General features: G+C 42.2%; 1 protein-coding gene across 1 annotated transcript in view; it reads right to left on the bottom strand.

Moving 5' to 3' along the window:
* Positions 1-737: 737 nt before the first annotated feature.
* The window catches only part of slc22a13a (solute carrier family 22 member 13a), a 28,081-nt gene continuing 4,556 nt past the window's right edge, over positions 738-24,262 (bottom strand). Inside the window, 8 exon segments of the mRNA XM_034184143.1 lie at positions 738-892; positions 2,885-3,091; positions 3,171-3,279; positions 3,372-3,406; positions 3,408-3,584; positions 3,667-3,761; positions 13,030-13,150; positions 18,807-18,975. Coding sequence (XP_034040034.1) covers positions 820-892; positions 2,885-3,091; positions 3,171-3,279; positions 3,372-3,406; positions 3,408-3,584; positions 3,667-3,761; positions 13,030-13,150; positions 18,807-18,975 — 986 coding nt within the window. The 3' untranslated portion in view covers positions 738-819.

Raw genomic sequence — 24,262 nt, 5'->3', positions numbered from 1 at the left:
GTGTAGAACAGGCTGCTGTAATCTTATCCATTTAATTTGTGATTCATTGTATTTTGTGTCACTAATGGCTGTTGGGAATGACTTTAAATAATGGAAAAAACCTATGACCATATAATTTGCTCATATCAATACAGCATATGTATATCACAATTATACTGTTTCTCGTACTTGTATATAAACTGTAGTTGTTTTGTGAGTCATATAATGATGGCAGGAGGAGTTATATGTGTGCAGTGACACTTCTGGAAAAAGGCATCGGTTTAAGCAGGCCGAGGACAGTGAATGTGCTTAAGTAACTCGCACAATGATGTATACTACAGGAGAGATTTTATTCATTTTTAAGAAGAAACAATAACTTTTTTCAACTGTGTTTGGGTTTAGGCAATCCTATCCTCCTGTACTCCAAACTCAACTCACCCTAAATTTCCAAAAGGTCTTACTCTAAACTGATCAAAACTCTTATCTTTCACAACCACAAATTTTGGTTTGAATCTACGGGGTTTATGCACCTCACACCAAGATCTGAACCACTTCCCAAACCAGTCATGCGGTACAGTGAGGCTTTGCAGTGTCATCAATGACACCACTAGTCTGAAATGACACAAGCCTCATCGCGGAAACTCTTCCTGGTTTACTCAACACACATTTTGAAGCACCAGCACAACACATAACATCAACAACAGATTGTTTTTCCTCACTAAAATGAAATCAAATACAAATTATCAGAACAATTTGCCAATTTGTCCAGCTCCAGTATCACAAACCATCAAATTCAGTTGGTGTTATTCTACTGAACAGATGATAATTGATATTTGCTGACTACAGTTTGGTTGAACTCATGGTGACATGTGCCATGTTGGAATCCTCGCTGCTCTTCTTGGTGCTCATATTTCTGTAATTAAAAGAACACAGAAAATGTATTCATGAATGAAAAGTGGTAATGAATGATGAAAATGGAGGTGCTGTCCATGCAATTTGTTTTAAACCACTTTGAATTAAAGCTGAAAGTCTACACTACAAGCACATCTGTTTCATTTCAACCCCAGTGGTGTACAGAGGCATACCATAATTTCGGGACTATAGAGCGCACCTGAATATTAGCTGCACCCACCAATTTTAAAAAGAAAAACAAATTATACATAAATAGGCCACATCCTGTCTATAAGCCGCAGATCTCCATGTTGTAACATGAGATATTTACACAGAATGATGTTAAACAGAAAGACTTTTTATAGAGCTGGGCAACGATAAAAATTTTTTAATTGCGATTAATTGCATGATTACCACGATTAATCGTGCATAATTGCATTGTTATATGCAAAATCCAAAAATGTGCTCTACCACATTTGCCATTTTTGGTCCATCACTCTTAATTGGGCTTTTCAATCACAATAGGTCATTTTAATACAGACAGCATACCATTAAAAAACAGTATTTCATAGTATGATAAAACCTGAGTGCTGTTCTTTAATACTGAGTGACTGTGCAAGGAGACTAGTCAGGGCATCCACCACGATGCCCATGACAAATGTAAAGAAGATATTGACCTCTGTGGTTGTGATTGTAGAAACTGTGTGTAGTGAAGATTTTTTGCCTTTTGCATCAGCTGTTATACAGCTCCAAAGTAAAGGGGAACAGAGAATAATTTTCTTTAAAAGATGACATGTAATTGCAGCAACAGCCTACAAGAAAACATATGGGAGACTCAAGCGAAAATTCTTCTCTGTTCCCCTCTGAAAAAAAGCCACGAATGGTGGTGCCACAGACCAAAGCTGTGCTATGTACACTCTCTACAAGCACAGGCACAGCAGGCTACAAACCTACTTGTTGGAATTATTTTTTCCTCTCTGAAATTAATCAACAACAATTTTGATAATTGATTCATATTTTTGAGTCTTTTTTAAATCCAAATTCTCTGATTTCAGCTTCTTAAATATGAATACTTTTTTTACTAGGTTGGGAGGTCATGCAACTTATAATCCAGTATGACACATATCCAAAACAAATTACTCATTAATTAAATTATGTACTATTTATATAGGGCTTTCTCAGGAATCAAAACATAAAACAAAATAAACTCTTACAATAAAACAACAAATGCCACAATACAAGTGCACTGCAGCAATGCACAGAAATCCCAAATAATAAGTTGATAAAAATGATTAAACTTACTCAAGATTTTACTGGAGAGTTTGTGCTGCAAAAGTGTTCCAATGCTGTAGGCCAGCAAATAACATCCAATATGTTGTCCACTGCACATTTACCTGTCCATGTTGCTTATTTTTGGATTTCAAAACTTCGCTTTGGTCCATACCACAGGCTGAAGGATTCCTTCAAAAATTCAATGTCCGTGTCTCCATCTGTGTCCATCTATTGATTCCTTTTTTTCCATCAAATAATATCTAGTATGTTGTCCAATGCACATTTTTTGTTCATGACACAACATTGTTTGCGCATTATTTATTTATTTATTTTTATGTAAATGTCCTGATATTAATTAACAACACAATCTGTGGTGTGCACATCTGCTGCCAAGTTCCTGTCCACTGTTAAAGCTTGCCCCTGGGGAAAACATTTTGTTAGTCAGTTCCACATGCAGAAAAAAAAGTGATATGTCGGTTTGACTGACAATTTTTTTTTTTTCTTCATAGAGAGGCATTTTTTGACAGGTATGACTTATACTTTGGAAAATCTGGTTACATGATTATTACGTAAATATATAAATTCACAGTTTAAGCGTTGAATAGTACCACACCTTGTAATATAAAACTTGTTTTCCCCATTGCTAGTAAATCTTATAACCATGATATTCTATCCTAAATTCATTACTGACATATGTTCTCATCTGTGTTGATATTTCCTTGATGATGCTCAGTGATCTTACTTGTTGCTTTCAGTCTCTTCACTTGAATCAGGGAGTTCCATCCTCCTGGTCTCAGGAAGCAGGATGCTCAGGCCTGCACAGACTAATGTGAGGCTGCTAAATATAGTGATGGGAATGGACCAGTGATATCTGGCCAACATGTTGAGCAATGGTGCAACCAGCCCTCCTAGTCTAAACATGGTGGATGCCAAACCAACTGCCGTTTGCCTGAAAGTGCAGAACATGGTGTCAACTGTATCATACAAATACAGCATTCATAATGACCGTATGTATGATATATTTGTACCTAACAGAAGTAGGAAACAACTCCTGAGCATAGACCATACAGACCGAGCCAGACCAGCTGAAAAAGAACTTTCCGATGGTTGCAAGGACTGTTAGGGCAACGGCATTATCTGGAAATGACATTCAAGTGCAAAACATTAGATTACTGAATGTTGTGTAATGTTTATTTTCATGCACAGAATGTGGAAGACAGTGAAAGCACCTTGAGAAAAGGCCAGGGTTAAGAAGCAAGCCACTACCAGCCAGGAGGGTCGATATCAGGGATAGTTTCCTCCCCACCACTTCCAGAATCCAAATACAGATGAGATGTGCTGGTATCTCACAGACTCCAAACAGGAGCTGCACCAAGAAGATGCTGAGACCAAACTTGCCCACATTCAGGACGAGGCAGAAGTAAGCTAAATTTAATGAAAACCTTTAAGCCACAAATGCGTTACAAAATTAGGCAAAAGATGGAAAAAACCTACATAACAAAATGTGCAGGCTACTTAACTAACCATGCAAAAGACAGATTGAAGAAATTTTTTGCCAGCACCACTGAGGCAAATAATGCTTTGACTCCTCCTGTCTGGATATTCTGTTTTTCAGCGACCTGATGGGAAAATATGTTACTATATACAAGACCATTCCTAATCGTTTTGTCTTCATCTGATTGAGGTAGGTTTTCATAGTACACCAAAGAACTCCTCCAAAGGACTCCAAAGAGTCTCCTCAGTTTAACAGTGGGAATCAATTACATACCTAAACTTGGTGATTAATTTAATGCTTCTTCTGAGAAAAGCTTGTGTCAAACTGTATTTTGAACATCACCAGCCAAAATGCAAACAAAGCATTTCACTCTTGTAGTTTTTATTTTCTTTAAACAACCATCTATATTATAAAAGCCAAGTGGCCTCGATGTGCGTGCGTGCGTGCATGCGGCTTCAATCATGGAGAAACTGGGGAGAGCTGACGTTTGCTGTTTGGTATGATTATGTATTTTGGGTCAAGGATGAACGCTGCGAAAATGGCAAGTTGATAGGACTAATGTTTTTGGAGAAATTATCAACATTAGTGTTGTGGCTGGCGTGCCTGGCTGGCTTTTTTTGTCTTCTGTTTCTGTCTCTTGGTTTTCCTTCCAGGTGGTGCGCATTTGGGGCTGAGTGGCTGTGTGGCTGAGTTACCAGGACCTCACCCTGATCACCTGAGGCTGATCAGGTGCAGCTCGTTCAGGACTCACAGCTGTGGTGCATCTACATGGATTGGAACATGGTAGCATTTAAGTCTGGAGTACACAGTGTGTATTTGCCAGAGACCCGACCTTGTGACCAGACGGGTGAGATCGTCGTCTCTAGAGCCATCTCCCATCAGTGGATGCAGAGAACGTCCAGGTTTGATGCATGGTCTGTGAAAGAGGAGGGGTGAGGTCTCACGCTCGTCAGTACACTTCCTGAGGTACGTTAGGTTTTGTGACTAACTTTTATACAGTCAGTAAATGTGGTGTCCCTCACACCTTATTATATTGAGCTGTATGTTAGTCGTTTAATCAGCTTCCACTGCAGTGGAGTTTTGTGAACAGGGTGTTCCATGCCTGCAGGGTGGGAAGCTGATTTGCAATTAAGCCAGGAAGTGTTTGCTGTTTGTACACCTTTGAGCGGTCTCTCTGTGTTGTGAGTGTGGACTCACATAATGATTCCTTCACTTTCACAGACTCGGTTTGTCGCGGCCACCTGGGGGGTGTCGGCGGGGTCCTTGGTCGAACAGTTCTGCTCCGGACCGTTGGCTGCTAGGAGCGCACCGTGTCACCCCACGCAGACCGCGCACTCTTTGTTGTTGTTGTATCACGTCCACTGTTATGTATTAAATTCAGTTAGTCCTTTGTACAGTGCTCTGCTTATTTCATACTGGTCCTTCAAACGCTGGTCGGGTTCTCCGGCTGCGTCCGACACATAACAGTAGTCTCGGCCAAACTCACGGACCCAGCGGTTACAGAGACGGTAACAGCCCGGGAAGGCGGCAGCAGACGTTCAGAAGTTATCCGGATCAGTTGCGTGGTGCTCTCCGCCCGAGGGTGCCGTTGGGACCATTACTGAATACTGATTGAGCGCTCATGCAGCCGTGTTCCTGTGTGTGCCTTATCCGTTGTCGTGGTGGAGTGTGACTGCGACGGCTGCAGAGTGGGTCTGTAATGGTGAACGCGCACGGCGGAGCTCTGTGGCATGGGTCGGCGTTGCTTCCTGTGTTATAGGTCGTAGCCCCCGTTTCCACCGTGGTAATGATAGCTACTGCGTCTGTTTGTCAGCTCCGTGGTATTTAGTTGAATCACATTTTGGTTGTGTGTTGCACACAGCTGCGCACAGAAAAGCAGCTCGAGTTTGTTTTCTCGTGTCACCAAGGGGGTTTTTCATTTTTAGCACTCTGGCTCCCTCTTGTGGTGACTGAGTCACATTACCATTAAGCTCTTAAGTTGGAACAGGTGTGTTCGATTTGTTTGATTAGTTTTGTGTTGGTTCATTTCTTGTGGGTGTTTTTTGAGTTGGGTTTTGTGTGGGATTTTTTTTTTTTCCCACTATTAGTGTCTGGGGTTGTGACCCTGCAGCCTGTTTGGAACAAAAACGAAGACCCAAGCAAATTTATGTTAGTCTGTTAGTCTTTCCTTTTATTTCTTTTAGTTTCATCTCCCGGGGTTGATGGGAACGTCCCTGGGGGGTGGATGGGGGGGTTATTGGGTTGATTTTTCTTTTTCTTTTTTTTTGTTGTTGTTGTTATGCCCTCTCTTCTCCTCTGGCTCCAGCTGAGGGAGCCGTATGTGGTCGGCATTGCTGGAGTGGTGCAGTTTGGTTATGCTGGGCGTTCCCAGGTAACCTCTGCACCTGGGGGGGGGGGGGGTTTGTGATTCCCTGTTCCAACCTCCGGCTTCAGCACGCCTTTGAGCCGTCTGCCATCGGCGTGGCTGAGGTTTGTGGCAGTGGAATATGGCCCGCAGCTGGTGGCTTGTTTGGAAGTCGGAGGAGTGGCGCCGTTTTGTGCCGTCTGCCATAACCGCTGTTCCACTCCTCCCGGTTGGCTTCTGGGGGTATAGTCACGGTTGGTGACCGCTGGACGTTTCTTCCAGTTTTCCACTGCGCCAAGGGGGGTGGGGTTGGGGTTGTTTTGTTTGTATGTTTTTTTTTCTTACCTTTTGTTTTTCCCCCCGTTTCCGCCCTCAGGGTCTGACTGTGGGTGCCCGCTGAGGGGGAAAGGGCTGGTGGTCCATCTAGCCATAGACAGCCGGGGCGGGTCCATTGGTCATGAGGGGAGGCGTCTCCTGGGGTTGATGGACGGTCCTCTGGGCGGCGCTGGGAGTCCCCGTGGGGTGACTTTGGATCCCAGAGGGACCTCGGCTGTGGTTATTACTCCTGGAGCTGGAGGGATGTCCTCTGGGGGGTGTTTGTCCCTACATGTCGTTCCGGGGGGTGTGTTAGTGTTTTTATTTGTAGCTTCAGTTTGGGTTGTTTTTCTTTTCTCCTCTTCCCGGGGTTTGATGGGACGGTCCTCTGGGGGGGGGGGGGGGGGGGGGGGGGGTATGGTTGGGTTGTTTGTGTTTGTCTTTTTTGTTTTATGACTAATCAGATTATAAACATGGTTGGACAAAGGCTGACCGCACAGGTTTACGAACTCCTGGCCACACCTGTGCTAATAGACTGACAGAAACAAAAGGCAAAGATGCAGCCAGAGGAGAAGACCGTCAACCGTTCTGTTGGAAGATGAATGCAGATACGGTTTCTCCAGCCATGGTCCCTGGAGGGGGGTGTTTCTCCTGGGCCAGGTTTGTGTGGTCGCCGGGAGGCTCCCGTGAGGGTGGGGGTCCTGTTGTGGCTGGCGTGCCTGGCTGGCTTTTGTTTGTCTTCTGTTTCTGTCTCTTGGTTTTCCTTCCAGGTGGTGGCGCATTTGGGACTGAGTGGCTGTGTGGCTGAGTTACCAGGACCCTCACCCTGATCACCTGAGGCGGATCAGGTGCAGCTCGTTCAGGACTCACAGCTGTGGTGCATCTACATGGATTGGAACATGGTAGCATTTAAGTCTGGAGTACACAGTGTGTATCTGCCAGAGACCCGACCTTGTGACCAGACGGGTGAGATCGTCGTCTCTAGAGCCATCTCCATCAGTGGATGCAGAGAACGTCCAGGTTTGATGCATGGTCCTGTGAAAGAGGAGGGGGGTGAGGTCTCACGCTCGTCAGCACACTTCCTGAGGTACGTTAGGTTTTGTGACTAACTTTATACAGTCAGTAAATGTGGTGTCCCTCACACCTTATTATATTGAGCTGTATGTTAGCGTTTAATCAGCTTCCACTGCAGTGGAGTTTGTGAACAGGGTGTTCCATGCCTGCAGGGTGGGAAGCTGATTTGCAATTAAGCCAGGAAGTGTTTGCTGTTGTACACCTTGAGCGGTCTCTCTGTGTGTTGAGTGTGGACTCACATAATGATTTTCTTCTTTCACAGACTCGGTTTGTCGCGGCCACCTGGGGGGTGTCGGCGGGGTCCTTGGGTCCGAACAGTTTCTGGCTCCGGACCGTTTGTGCTGCTAGGAGCACACCGTGTCACCACCACGCCAGACCGCGCACTCTTTTGTTGTGTTTTTTATCACGTCACTGTTATGTATTAAATTCAGTTATCCTTTGTACTGTGCTCTGCTTATTTCATACTGGTGTCCTTCAAACGCTGGTCGGTTCTCCGGGCTGCGTCCGACACATAACAATTAGCTAACAACAGTGAACAATGGATTGTTGTGCTGCAATGCACCATGGGATTTTGGGGTTTTAAAAGTTGTTATTGTGGATCGTGTTAGCTTAACATGTTGTTAGTATTATTGATTTGTGTTTTGTCATTCAATTGGTAATTCAGTTTAGTTAATTGTCATGTTGCCGTTACCATGAATGAAAAGTGTAGTGCGTTTGATGGTTCTGCCGCTGTACTCTGTTTGTGGGTGTGTAAAAAAAAAAAAAAAAAAAAGATAAAAAAACCTCTGGCTCAGTTTTTGTGTTTCTTCCTCACAGCTTGCACAAATATATTAAAAGAGAAGTGCATCTGTCTACGTGTATGCATGTATGCGTGTATGCATGCTGTTATAACTTCAATCACGGACAAACTGGGGAGAGCTGACATTTGCTCTTTGGTATGCTTATGGTATTTGGGTCAAGGATGACACCGCCAAAACAGAATGTTGACAGGACTAATATTTTGGAAAAACTACGGACATTAGCTAACAACACTGAACAATGGACATTGATAATTACATTCTGGACTCACACATCATCCAGAGGGCAGTAAATCATCTATTATTAAAGCATGCTTGTGTGCATGATTTTATTTAGTAAGTTTTATGTAAGTCCATAATATAAGTGGTAAATAGTAGTAAAAAAAAAAAAATACATGGATGACACAAGAAAGCGAAAACACATTTCCATTGTGGTCCATTTAAAAATCAAATGAGAAAATAAAAGTAACAATAAAATAAAATAATAATAATAATAATTAATAATAATAATAATAATAATAGCGTGTGTATATGATAACAAGAACAATTTCTAAATACATTAAGATAGTAAATTAACAAGAAGCAAAAGGGTTGAATTCTTCTAAAAACTGTTGAGGTCTAAGGTTCTAAAAACATTCTGGACTCATACGCCATTCCAACTCATTACAGAAACTTGTCAGAAAAATGTCAGCTACCTATTTTATAAACACTACCCAATCGAGAGCCTGTGGATCCCCACAGGCAACATGCTAGTAGTCAATATGGACTAAATTGAGAATGCTTATTTTGCATGCAACAGTCAGTGCCAGGATAAGCCAGGTTCACAAGGCATCGCACTTCCTCAGCAAACTCTGCTGGTGACTCCTTGGTCTGACGTAGCTCTTTCAGCTTCCTAGGGACAGTTGTAGGAGGCTCTTTCACTGCAAACCGTTGTGTGAGCTGTTCTTTAAGAGTATAGTCCTCATGGATGTGTTCTGGCAAAGAGCAGACATAACAAACAGCAACTCAACAAAGGCATTCATGGAGTCTGTCAACTCTCTCTGCACCAGTCCATCCATATTTGTGTGCCTGGTGATCAAAGCACAATGAAGCCAAGTCTTTTTTGCCATCATGACATTGGCAGTTTCATGCAGTTATGGTCGCCTCATATCCTGTCGATCTCCAGTGCTGCCATACAGGACATATCCATCAGGTAGAGGCATGCGTGCTGGGGTAGGACGTTGGAACATTCTTCATCCCTGTGCCACACAGCTGGGTCTTGTAAGGAAGCGGTGTTAGGGGTGCCTGCACTGTGAGACCTCTGTCAAATTACCTCCAATTCTGCTGCAAACGGCATATCAGCCTGACTGTTGGTTGCTCCTGCATCCCTCAGAATGTTGACGAAGGATTAATAGCACCTGCATGCTGATTTTGCTGACTCAAAACTGTAGTTTTCTCTCCTTGGCTCTGCCATCACATGCTGTAGAACTGGTGCAAGAAATTGTTGAAACTGCTGAGTCTGATGCTCCAATAATGTCCTCAGCATTTCTGGTGGATCAGCGGGCGCTGCTGCAGATCCCAGCAATTCCTCAGTCTCATCCATTTTTTCACCTCTCTCCCTTTTTTTATTTATTTATTTGTGTTTTGATTACAGTGCAGCTTATTTTGTTTCATAGTGCAGCCATTTACTTTCACATGCTTTACTCAACTTGTAGTCATTAGTCTTATGCTTTAATGCTTTAAATTTTATTTATTCAGTCTTTTAATAGTTCAGTAGACGTGTTATTTTTTACAGTGCAACACCCACTCACTTGGCAGGTTGCCACTCCTTTTCACTGTTTCTGCTGCAAGCATGTGTCAGCAATTACTTTTTTTTTCTGTCCTTTATCTTCTCCTTTCTCCAATGTTACCTTCATCCTGCTGAAGCCACTCATCTGACGTGACAAGGCCCTTTCTCCCGGTAAGAATCTCCGACCGAATTTCCCACTTCCGACACCAATTGTTAGCTTCGGCCTACAAAGAAGAGGCTGTGTAGATGTCTAGCTATGTGCAGGAGATGGATGACTCGTGATGAGGAAAATTACGTTTATCTTCTTTTACTGACGGACGGCAGGGGTACAGTTCTGTGGATGCTCTATCTCCGGTACAGACAACTTCTTGAGTCCACAACAAAGTCAGCAAGCAACACACGACATGCCTTCACTTTTACCAAAAAAAAAGAGCGTGCCTATGTAGTTCCAGTAGCATGTAAGTTACCATAACAACCAGATTAACTACAACCCCAATTCCAATGAAGTTGGGATGTTGTGTGGAATGTAAATAAAAACAGAATACAATGATTTACAGATCCTCTTCAACTCAATTGAATACACCACAAAGACAAGATATTTATTGTTCAAACTGATGGACGTTTTTGTTTTTGTGCAAATATTTGCTCATTTTGAAATGGATGCCTGCAACACATTTAAAAAAAGCTGGGACAGGGCAACAAAAGACTGGGGAAGTTGATGAATGCTCAAAGAACACCTAATTGCAAACAGGTGAGTGTCATAATTGGGTATAAAAGGGGCATCCTCAAAAGGCTCAGCCATTCACAAGCAAAGATGGGGTGAGAATCACCACTTTGTGAACAACTGCGTGAAAAAAATAGTCCAAGAGTTTAAGAACAATGTTTCTCAACGTTCAATTGCAAGGAATTTAGGGATTCCATCATCTACAGTCCATAATATAATCAGAACATTCAGAGAATCTGGAAAACTTTCTACATGTAAGCGATAAGGCCAAAAATCAACATTGAATGCCCGTGAACTTTGATCCCTCAGGCGGCACTGCATTAAAACCGACATCATTGTGTAAAGAATCTGGGCTCAGGAACACTTCAGAAAACCATTGTCAGTTAACACAGTTCGTCGCTACATCTACAAGTGCAAGTTACAACGCTACCATGCAAAGCGAAAGCCATACATCAACAACATCCAGAAACGCTGCCGCCTTCTCTGGGCCCGAGCTCATTTGAAATGGACAGATGCAAAGTGGAAAAGTGTGCTGTGGTCTGATGAGTCCACATTTCAAATTGTTTTTGGAAATCATGGACATCGTGTCCTCCGGACAAAAGAGGAAGGACACCATCCAGATTGTTACCAGCACAAAGTTCAAAAGCCAGCATCTGTGATGGTATGGGGGTGTGTTAGTGTCCATGGCATGGGCAACTTACACATCTGTCATGGCACCATCAATGCTGAAAAGGTGCATCCAGGTTTTGGAGCAACACATGCTGCCATCCAAGCAACGTCAGGGACGTCCCTGCTTATTTCAGAAAGACAATGCCAAGCCACATTCTGCACCTGTTACAACAGCGTGGCTTCGTTGTAAAAGAGTGCAGGTAGTAGAATGGCCTGCCTGCAGTCCAGACCTGTCGCCCATTGAAAATGTGTGGCGCATTGTGAAGCACAAAATACGACAATGGAGACCCCGGACTGTTGAACAACTGAAGTCATACATCAAGCAAGAATGGGAAAGAATTCCATCTACAAAGCTTCAACAATTAGTGTCCTCAGTTCTCAAATGCTTATTGAGTGTTGTTAGAAGGAAGGTGACGTAACATAGTGGTAAACATACCACTGCCCCAGCTTTTTGAAATGTGTTGCAGGCATCCATTTCAAAATGAACAAATATTTGCACATTAAATAACATAACATTAAATCACATTAAATATCATTAAATAAAATAACATTAAATATCTTGTCTTTGTGGTGTATTCAATTGAATATAGGTTGAAGAGGATTTGCAAATCGTATTCTGTTTTTATTTACATTTTACACAACGTCCCAACTTCATTGGAATTGGGGTTGTACTAGTCCTACAATAATAAAGCCCACAGCCCACTCAGGACTTGCAGAATGATAGCCCTGCTGGATCTACTGTCCTATCTTAAGTCCAGTATATAATCCATGCTAATATGATCCATTTGTCCCCGACTCCGACATCCGCACACAACAATCATTCATGTGCTTGAACAGCCTTATCCCCTTTTGAACAGCAGTGATTTCCAGCAGCACTTCAGAGGTGTGTGTGTCATTTGATTTCACTTATTTGCCAGTAACATTTTGTTGTTCCCTTGTTTGTTCACTCAGGGAATCCACAGCAGATCAGAGGTGGATCTGCATCTTGATTTGTCAGATACATCCTCCTCCGTCCTCCTGTGTTGTGGCTCTGATGGACATATGATGTCACATTTCCACAGCATGGCATTTATCAGAAAGATTTTCCCGGTTTAAAGGCATGTGCGCTGTTGGAGGTAGAACTGAGCAGTGTATCATTTAATGAATGCATACAGAGGAAGGGAGACAGAGAGAGCGAGGGGGGGGGGGGGGGGGGCACAGCAAGTGCTCCAGATAAAAAACGATTTAAAGCGACACAGTGCTGTGCTCCACTCTTGCAGAGTTGTGCGCCTAAAAAAAAATTTGAAATGCATGCATAAGTCCAGAAGTCCTGATGTCCTGCAATTGTGGCCAGTGAATACATTCACAGGATCGCACAACAGCAGTGATGGCTTTGGGAGCAAACTGAAAAGATCCTTGTCGCCTCAGCAACTTTGAAAAATTCAAAATCCAGCTAACTGACAACACCCTGCTAGTAAAGCGAAGGACCCACCAAACCTCATGCAGAAACAAGCTATTTCCTGCTCAATAGCCCACTGTCACAGCCCAGTGAGGGAGGGCCCTTAGTTTTCTCTTTGGTTTCCTATTCACACCCACAACACAAGAACGCCTGTTGGAAAGTTAACAGGTCTGAAGTCTCTTAATAGCGCTCTTCACTGATTTATTTATTTATTTATTTATTTTGTCATATCAACACAGCTCCGAATTTTGTTGCTTACTTACCTGCTCTGGCAAATTCTCTGGAATTTTCATTTTATTTATTGCTGCAACTTTCCGTATTACGGTACAGGCTTCTTGGGTTCTGCCCTGTCCAAACAACCACCTTGCAGACTCAGGAATCCACCTTTAAACATAAATCATAGATGTTACAGTCACAGATGAGGTGCTGTTAAGTTGTCAGAATGTAAATCAGAAACTGAAGAGCAACATTTTTGATTAAACAGTGTCTTTTTATGATTATGGTGTAAGCGAGTGGGTTTTAAGTACACACAAATATATATATATGTGTGTGTGTGTGTGGCACTGCGCTGCGGTGGTTTGAATCATATTTGTCTAATAGATTACAATTTGTTCATGTAAATGGGGAATCTTCTTCACAGACTAAGGTTAATTATGGAGTTCCACAAGGTTCTGTGCTAGGACCAATTTTATTCACTTTATACATGCTTCCCTTAGGCAGTATTATTAGACGGTATTGCTTAAATTTTCATTGTTACGCAGATGATACCCAGCTTTATCTATCCATGAAGCCAGAGGACACACACCAATTAGCTAAACTGCAGGATTGTCTTATAGACATAAAGACATGGATGACCTCTAATTTCCTGCTTTTAAACTCAGATAAAACTGAAGTTATTGTACTTGGCCCCACAAATCTTAGAAACATGGTGTCTAACCAGATCCTTACTCTGGATGGCATTACCCTGACCTCTAGTAATACTGTGAGAAATCTTGGAGTCATTTTTGATCAGGATATGTCATTCAAAGTGCATATTAAACAAATATGTAGGACTGCTTTTTGCATTTACGCAATATCTCTAAAATTAGAAAGGTCTTGTCTCAGAGTGATGCTGAAAAACTAATTCATGCATTTATTTCCTCTAGGCTGGACTACTGTAATTCATTATTATCAGGTTGTCCTAAAAGTTCCCTGAAAAGCCTTCAGTTAATTCAAAATGCTGCAGCTAGAGTACTAACGGGGACTAGAAGGAGAGAGCATATCTCACCCATATTGGCCTCTCTTCATTGGCTTCCTGTTAATTCTAGAATAGAATTTAAAATTCTTCTTCTTACTTATAAGGTTTTGAATAATCAGGTCCCATCTTATCTTAGGGACCTCGTAGTACCATATCACCCCAATAGAGCGCTTCGCTCTCAGCCTGCAGGCTTACTTGTAGTTCCTAGGGTTTGTAAGAGTAGAATGGGAGGCAGAGCCTTCAGCTTTCAGGCTCCTGTCCTGTGGAACCAGCTCGCAATTCAGATCAGGGAGACAGACACCCTCTCTACTTTTAAGATTAGGCTTAAAACTTTCCTTTTTGCTAAAGCTTATAGTTAGGGCTGGATCAGGTGACCCTGAACCATCCCTTAGTTATGCTGCTATAGACTTAGACTGCTGGAGGGTTCCCATGATGCACTGTTTCTTTCTCTTTTTGCTCTGTATGCACCACTCTGCATTTAATCATTAGTGATCGATCTCTGCTCCCCTCCACAGCATGTCTTTTTCCTGGTTTTCTCCCTCAGCCCCAACCAGTCCCAGCAGAGGACTGCCCCTCCCTGAGCCTGGTTCTGCTGGAGGTTTCTTCCTGTTAAAAGGGAGTTTTTCCTTCCCACTGTAGCCAAGTGCTTGCTCACAGGGGGTCGTTTTGACCGTTGGGGTTTTACATAATTATTGTATGGCCTTGCCTTACAATATAAAGCACCTTGGGGCAACTGTTTGTTGTGATTTGGCGCTATATAAAAAAAAATGATATATATATATATATATATATATATATATATATATATATATATACCGTATTTTTTGGACTATAAGTCGCATGTTTTTACATGTTTTGGCCAGGGGTGCAACCTATACTCCAGAGCGACTTATAAATAAAAAGTATCCCAGTAGATTCTCAATTAATTTACCGTAGTAAAACAATTTTACGTGACAGAGTTGCTCTATGTTTTAAAATGGCCACCGGAAACAGAAATGCAATGCATCATGGGCACTGTATTATGGCGGCCGCCCTATAGGTCACGCTGGTCACGATAACCAATCAGAGAACAGAACATTGGATGCGTATTCCTCACTTCACCCAGACAGTGATTGTGAAACAGCGTGTGAAGCAGACGAACACGGTGCTTGCTGTAATTCCGGAAGGGCTAACAAAACAGCTTCAACCCTTGGATATCAGTGTGAGCAGAGTGTTTAAGTTGACGCTGAGAGCTGCATGGGAGCACTGGGTGAGCAACGGCGGAGGATTAGCGTCTGCACTTGGAAGGAGCTGGCGTCGACACCACGTGGAGGTCATGAGCTGCGCAGGTAGGTGCTGCACGAACATCGGCAGCTGACACCTGGTGTGTACTATGGTCCACAGCGGGTAATATGTTAGAAAAGAACCGTTCAGCAATGGTGCGGGTTATGGTTCGGCTCGCAATGTGGTCCGCAAAATACAAACATATCCGTAGGTAAAATGCAGCTCACGAGAGGGCGCTCAAGGCTTGTGTGACTGTTCCTGTGACTTCTGACTACCATAGAAAAATAAAAATTTCAACATTACTGATAACGTAACAAGACAACGGAGAAGGCCCGAAAAAATGCCACCAAAAAGAAAATGATACTCTGCAGATTACAAGTTGCGACTGGTGAAATATGCATCCAAAAATGGTAATCGAGCAGCAGAGAGAGAGTTTGGAGTGAGTGAGAAACGTGTGAGGGACTGGAGGAAAGCGGAGGTTACTCTAACCACCATGAAAAAACAAAAAAAGCTAATCACAGGCTAAAAGCTAGATGGCCACAGCTAGAGGAACGAGTCCGCACACGGGTGCTCGAACAACGTGCGGCCGGGGAAGGGTTGTCAACACTGTATGTCCATGCGACTTATAGTCCAGTGCAACTTATTTATGGTTTATTTTTCTTTATAATGGATATAGTGGCTGGTGCAACTTATACTCCAGTGCGACTTATAGTCCGGAAATACGGTATATATATATATGCAACACTTTTGGTTTTGCTCCCATTTTGTATGAGATGAACTCAAAGATCTAAAACGTTTTCCACATACACAATATCACCATTTCCCTCAAATATTGTTCACAAACCAGTCTAAATCTGTGATAGTGAGCACTTCTCCTTTGCTGAGATAATCCATCCCACCTCACAGGTGTGCCATATCAAGATGCTGATTAGACACCATGATTAGTGCACAGGTGTGCCTTAGACTGCCCACAATAAAAGGCCACTCTGAAAGGTGCAGTTTTATCACACAGCACAATGCCACAGATGTTGCAAGATTTGAGGGAGCGTGCAACTGGCATGCTGACAGCAGAAATGTCAACCAGAGCTGTTGCTCGTGTATTGAATGTTCATTTCTCTACCATAAGCCGTCTCCAAAGGCGTTTCAGAGAATTTGGCAGTACATCCAACCAGCCTCACAACCGCAGACCATGTGTAACCACACCAGCCCAGGACCTCCACATCCAGCATGTTCACCTCCAAGATCGTCTGAGACCAGCCACTTGGACAGCTGCTGAAACAATCGGTTTGCATAACCAAAGAATTTCTGCACAAACTGTCAGAAACCATCTCAGGGAAGCTCATCTGCATGCTCGTCGTCCTCATCGGGGACTCGACCTGACTCCAGTTCGTCGTCGTAACCGACTTGAGTGGGCAAATGATCACATTCGCTGGCGTTTGGCACATTGGAGAGGTGTTCTCTTCACAGATCCCAGTTCACACTGTTCAGGGCAGATGGCAGACAGCGTGTGTGGCGTCGTGTGGGTGAGCGGTTTTTCTGATGTCAGTGTTGTGGATCGAGTGGCCCATGGTGGCAGTGGGGTTATGGTATGGGCAGGCGTCTGTTATGGATGAAGAACACAGGTGCATTTTATTGATGGCATTTTGAATGCACAGAGATACCGTGATGAGATCCTGAGGCCCATTGTTGTGCCATACATCCAAGAACATCACCTCATGTTGCAGCAGGATAATGCATGGCCCCATGTTGCAAGGATCTGTACACAATTCTTGGAAGCTGAAAATGTCCCAGTTCTTGCATGGCCGGCATACTCACCGGACATGTCACCCATTGAGCATGTTTGGGATGCTCTGGACCGGCGTATACGACAGCGTGTACCAGTTCCTGCCAGTATCCAGCAACTTCGCACAGCCATTGAAGAGGAGTGGACCAACTTTCCACAGGCCACAATTGACAACCTGATCAACTCTATGCGAAGGAGATGTGTTGCACTGCATGAGGCAAATGGTGGTCACACCAGATACTGACTGGTATCCCCCCCCAATAAAACAAAACTGCACCTTTCAGAGTGGTCTTTTATTGTGGGCAGTCTAAGGCACACCTGTGCACTAATCATGGTGTCTAATCAGCATCTTGATATGGCACACCTGTGAGGTGGGATGGATTATCTCAGCAAAGGAGAAGTGCTCACTATCACAGATTTAGACTGGTTTGTGAACAATATTTGAGGGAAATGGTGATATTGTGTATGTGGAAAACGTTTTAGATCTTTGAGTTCATCTCATACAAAATGGGAGCAAAACCAAAAGTGTTGCGTTTATATTTTTGTTGAGTGTATATATACGAGGTCTGTGAGAAAAGAAACTGACCTTTTTATTTTTTTAAAAAACTATATGGATTTGAATCACGTGCGATTACATCAGCCAAGCTTGAACCCTCGTGCGCATGCGTGAGTTTTTATATATATATATATATATATATATATATATATATATATATATATATATATATATATATATATATATATATATATATATATATATAGGTTGTAGTAAATCTTTTGTTATATAACTGCTTAATTATGTAAATGTAATTCTGACGTGATGGTTTTGTTTTTGTTTCTTGAACAAATTGAAGACATTGAACTTGAATCATTTTCTTTCATGCACATATTCATTCATACATTATAATTGTTGGTAACCATCTCATGACACAACCTCCTAGCTAAAGGCCTCAGTCATTGCATAATGACTGAAGGAGAAGCACACTTGTATGTATGTTGAACCTCTGGACATGCAGTGACCTCTAGGACAGATTGGATGACAACTGAGAAAGAACAGTGATACTGGAGAGACAGATGACCTCCAGGAAAGACTGGCGTGGGTGTGTGGGGCCAGCAATGCCATATATGGCATATGCCATTGTTGCAAGATGGCACCGCGCACAGCCATCTCGGTGTTTTGGTGCACATTCTTGTGTTTGTTTTTGTGTGTTACTCTTGTGATTTGCAAAGGTAATCTCTCCCACAAACTTCCCAAATACAGACAGCTTATTAAATGTCTGACCAGAGAGGACAGAACTCTGGATCACTGTTAACCAGCTATGAACAATGCTTATCATGCCATTCCACATGTCACTCTGGGCCACTCTGACCATGCGAACCTGTAGTGAAGACATCTAAACAGTGGAGCGGTGAGGCTGTGGAGGATCTTCAGGCGTGGTTGGAAAACACAGACTGGGATTTGTTCAAGACTGCCAAAAAATAGTCTGGATGAGTACACAGATGCTGTGACCTCATACATCAGCTTCTGTGAGGACTGCTGTGTACCAGCACAAACCATAGTGAGGTTTAACAATAACAAACCCTGGTTCAGAATCCAACAAGCAATTGTAAAGCTTCATGAACAGATGGACAGAATGATTCCCATAAAACTCCTCAAATATTTGTTTGGGGGTATAATTACCAAGCTCAAGTGAAAGCAAGAAATCTGTTTTAGTTCAAATACAAAGTCAACGCTTAATTACGTATTCAACACATACCATATGTACACAAATACCACAGCCTGTAGACTTGCCATGATGTACTGTGCTATTCTCCAGTCTCGAATAAAATAGACCAGGGCAACATTGACGCATTGCCCAACACCTCCAAACATCTGGCTCAGGCAGGACACAACTGACCTTCTGGTGACTCCAGTCCACTCAGTACCTTCAAAACATGAATAAAGACAACTTTTTAATTATATTTTATTTATTTCAATCTAATGCATGACTGATCAAAGAAGTCTTGCATACCTTCTGATTTATAAGTCTTTGGACAACAATAATTTGCAATTTTGTGTCTGTATACCACCACTTTCCTAAGTGTGCTTGTTTCCCAAGTGGAAGGTTCCCGCTTCAAGGCCATGCCTTTCCATTCTCTATGTAATGTGGAATTGTGCCAAGTCAACATGCAGATCCATGTTGTTGCTGCTGCTGTAGCAACCCCGAGTGAAACAAGAGAGAAGCCGAAAGGACTTACTTTTTAGGCCACAACAATGGAGTTTAATTTAAACAAGATGTACTTGTAGCATTTTCAGCTTTAGTTCAAAAAGGGCTAAACAACCACACCATAGTGTTTATACTGCTTGATAATTGATGTAAATGAAGTCCCAGATATATTCAGTGACAATATATTTATGTATCCATTCTGTTCCCTGACTTGTCTAAAGAAAACTGGCTGTAAAAGTGGTAACTTAATCCTTATATTTAGAATTCTTTGCTTTAGAAATTACATATGGGTACTGAAAATGTATAAAAATTGCTGTAATTCATACATTTTACTGATGTGTGATATTTTTGTTAAAACTCCTTAAATTAAAGCTAAAAGCCAACACACATCGTGATCATTTTATTTCAACTCCATTGTGGTGGTGACAGGTCCGATGAAGTGCTTGTTAGACATGAACATTGCTGAGCCATCATCTTCCAGCTGGTCATCACCCTGTGTACTTGTACCCTAACTGGCATTACATTGTTTTGTTCTGATGTTTAAAAAGTCAGTAATGTAACTAATCTTGACACTGATTCATTACCATGAGTGGACGGACGATTTTACTGAATTAGTAGATCATCAACAGCTGTGAGTACGTCACTGGCAGATTCCTGTTGTAGTTACACAACATGCTATCACTGCTTTCATGAGACCTTCTGGGTTGCATTGTTTTGAAGTCATGCTATTTGGTCTGAGGAATGCTCCTTGATGTTCCGAGGACTAATAAATAAGGCGGGTGGTGATTTAGAAGGTTGTGTGATCTACCTTGATAATGTGGTAAATTTTATTGATAACTGGGAGGGACATATTATTTATTCAGTGGTTGGCTACTGTATGTCTCAGAGTCAATCCAGCCAAATATGAGTTTTCCAGAGCGACGGTGACCTATTCAGAACCTGTAATTGGACAGGGACATGTGCCACTGCTGTGTGCTAAAGTTTTAGCAATACATCCCTTACTTACCACTAAAAATTGAGCTCACGTCCTTGTTGGATGTGAGCCTACTACCCTAGTTTTTGTTAAGAACGTTTCATCTGTTGTATCCTAACTAACCAAGATGTTGAAAAACAATGTTAATTTCTTGTGATGTCAGCAGGAGTTCCAGAATGTCAATGTCCTACTGTACCCTGCTCTGGTACTGGCTGCCATATGGATGGACCAGTACTTCAAGATGCAGGTGGACACCAGTCACATGGGGACAGGCACAGCATTGCTACAGTTCTGGTGGTGTAGAAGCCTGAAACTATTCCATGGTGGAGACAGAAACCTTAGCACGTGTTTCAGTTGTGTGCCAATTTCATGTGTATACAGGTTCCCCAATAAAAGTCCTCAATAATCATAATCCCTTTAGATTCAATTCAGTTCCCCAGTCTGAGGTTAATCCAAAGATCACCACCTTTATAATCACATTGCCTTGTGATTGGTCACATCAGAGGTGCAGACAGCATCATGCTTGTCACCCTGTCTCATGCACCTGTGTGGTTAGGTTTTTGTTTGTTTGACTGCTTTTCCTTGCACTGAGTAGTGTACACATGTTCAAGATGCTGTTGCGAATGTTAAGTGAAGTAAAAGTTTATGTTTGTTACACATGTTGAGTGTTGGTTTATGTTGCTGGACATTGTGTGGCTTGCGTCTGCCCTTATTTGTTTGTGTCTAGGTGTTGGGAGGAGAAATCCTCAGAATGGTTGGGCCATTTCTTCTGTTTCTACTATAAAGGATGAGCTGCTGCATCACTCAAGCTGGGACTTTCTATGGCTCATTGTTATACTTTTGGTATTTTAGTTGGAAACAAATTTTCATTGTGGCTTTCTTTTTTAATGGTTTTATGCCAGATCTGATAATACATTGAGAGGACGTACCAGGGCCCTAAACACTTGGACCTTCTTTCTCCTAAAAAATACCTCTGTCTAGTGACCTCATATATATATATCATTCATTTCAGAATGCTCAAATGGGACACTGTTATACAAATTTTTATATTTACAGTAGTGTTCAGAATAATAGTAGTGCTATGTGACTAAAAAGATTAATCCAGGTTTTGAGTATATTTCTATTGTTACATGGAAAACAAGGTACCAGTAGATTCAGTAGATTCTCACAAATCCAACAAGACCAAGCATTCATGATATGCACACTCTTAAGGCTATGAAATTGGGCTATTAGTAAAAAAAAAAAGAAAAGGGGGTGTTCACAATAATAGTAGTGTGGCATTCGGTCAGTGAGTTCGTCAATTTTGTGGAACAAACAGGTGTGAATCAGGTGTCCCCTATTCAAGGATGAAGCCAGCACCTGTTGAACATGCTTTTCTCTTTGAAAGCCTGAGGAAAATGGGACGTTCAAGACATTGTTCAGAAGAACAGCTTAGTTTGATTAAAAAGTTGATTGGCGAGGGGAAAACTTATACGCAGGTGCAAAAACTTATAGGCTGTTCATCTACAATGATCTCCAATGCTTTAAAATGGACAAAAAAACCAGAGACGCATGGAAGAAAATAGAAAACAACCATCAAAATGGATAGAAGAATAACCAGAATGGCAAAGGCTCACCCATTGATCAGCTCCAGGATGATGAAAGACAGTCTGGAGTTACCTGTAAGTGCTGTGACAGTTAGAAGACGCCTGTGTGAAGCTAATTTATTTGCAAGAATCCCCCGCAAAGTCCCTCTGTTAAATAAAAGACGTGCAGAAGAGGTTACAATTTGCCAAAGAACACATCAACTGGTCTAAAGAGAAATGGAGGAATATTTTGTGGACTGATAAGAGTAAAATTGTTCTTTTTGGGTCCAAGGGCCGCAGACAGTTTGTGAGACAACCCCAAACTCCGAATTCAAGCCACAGTTCACAGTGAAGATAGTGAAGCATGGTGGTGCAAGCATCATGATATGGGCATGTTTCTCCTACTATGGTGTCGGGCCTATATATCGCATACCAGGTATCATGGATCAGTTTGGATATGTCAAAATACTTGAAGAGGTCATGTTGCCTTATGCTGAAGAGGACATGCCATTGAAATGGGTGTTTCAACAAGACAATGACCCCAAGCACACTAGTAAACGAGCAAAATCTTGGTTCCAAACCAACAAAATTAATGCCTCCCAGATGTGAAGAAATCATGAAAAACTTTGGTTATACAACTAAATACTAATTTAGTGATTCACATGATTGCTAAAAAAGCAGTTTGAACATAATAGCTTTTGAGTTTGTAGTGTCAACAGCAGATGCTACTATTATTGTGAACACCCCCTTTTCTACTTTTTTTTTACTAATAGCCCAATTTCATAGCCTTAAGAGTGTGCATATCATGAATGCTTGGTCTTGTTGGATTTGTGAGAATCTACAGAATCTACTGGTACCTTGTTTCCCATGTAACAATAAGAAATATACTCAAGACCTGGATTAATGTTTTTAGTCACATAGCACTACTATTATTCTGAACACTATTGTATTACTAAAAATTCCAGCAATTTCAGCATTATCAGTGCACCCATCAATATTGCTTGGTGATTATGTCTGCCTTTAATTTTTCTAACCTCCTTAAGGGCCCCTTCACACATAGTGCAAAGTTTGGACGAAGTGCACACTTAGTGCGCATGATGCAGGAATCGTGTGCAAACCATGTAATGTTGTCCCTGCCTCCAACTCCTCATACACTCGTTGCTATAACTATTTCCGCACACAAGCACCTCAAGGACAAAGTGTGCACAGGTGCGAACCCACCGCACCCTCTCACGGCAGGTGCTGGCCAAATTCCAGGTGACACGCACAAACATCTAACACCGCTCGCATGGCACGTCGCACTCTTCACACGACAACAGACTGCAGACGACCACTGTTGTACTACTGTGAAATATGTCTAAGTCCCCCATGAGTGTGACTTTGCAAACACACACACTGACACATGGGTGTGTACGCTCCACTCACCAGAGGCGTGGCTTCCGACAGAAGCAGCTGTGGTGATCTGTCATTCTGGACATTCCAGCTAGACAATACCTACTGTGTTTGGACAATCATGGACAAACAACTGTCCACTGTGAGGTGCGTGTGTCTGATTGCTGTATTTACTTGGACATAAATAAAAAGGTATCGCCATGGTGATGACAAGCTGCAGCAAGCAAACGTACGCACAGAGCGGACACTGACAGTCCCCCAGTTTGAAATGGACCATCAGATCAGAACACACAGCGGGCGATATGACCATCACGTCACCCACGTGAGCTCTCTTCCACATGACGCAGTGTCTGTGCTGTGGTGCGCCATCCACATGACGCAGTGTCGGGCAGAATACGCGTGCAGCCGACTGGACACACCTGACCAGTAGATGTGGACATCAGAGCACACTGCTTCTCATTCATGTCATTTCATGACTGTATGTCAGTGACCATGGGTCGTCACCAGAAGAACAGACGGATCATATTTGTATTGCTCACTTGATAAATGCAGTGTTTTTATATGGTGTGGGATATATATATTTTTTTTTGTAATACTTCCATGTCCTTCCTGATACTATGAGGCAGTTTCCTGCAGCTTTCAGAGAACAGCTCCGTAGCACAGTGGTGGACAGTTCCGATAATCCAATAACCGATATTTATCAAAGGAAAAGTTTTCATTATCTATCTTTTCAGATAACTTTGAAAACCATTATCAGACTAATTATCTTCCAATAAATTTTTGTCCAATAGTTTTTAGACTGTTAACATGGTAAACACAGGTGAACAGATGTGTAGTTCTACTCTCTGCAAACAGAGGAGAGTTGTTTCTAGAAGAAACCACTCTCTCCTCTGCAGACAAATAAGAACTGGTCACCAAAAAAAAAAAAAAATTCTAATAATCATTTCTTTTAACCCCATACTGATATGCGGCCAATATCACCCAAGTCACCCAGAGGCATACATTTTTAACTTATGGTTCAAATTTTAACCAAACTTATTTCGGACAAGTTATTTAAATTAACATCACATCTGAAG

Source organism: Thalassophryne amazonica, chromosome 12 (genome assembly GCF_902500255.1).
Source record: "Thalassophryne amazonica chromosome 12, fThaAma1.1, whole genome shotgun sequence".
Classification (NCBI taxonomy): domain Eukaryota; kingdom Metazoa; phylum Chordata; class Actinopteri; order Batrachoidiformes; family Batrachoididae; genus Thalassophryne; species Thalassophryne amazonica.
This window is presented reverse-complemented; position numbering and strand designations above follow the sequence as displayed.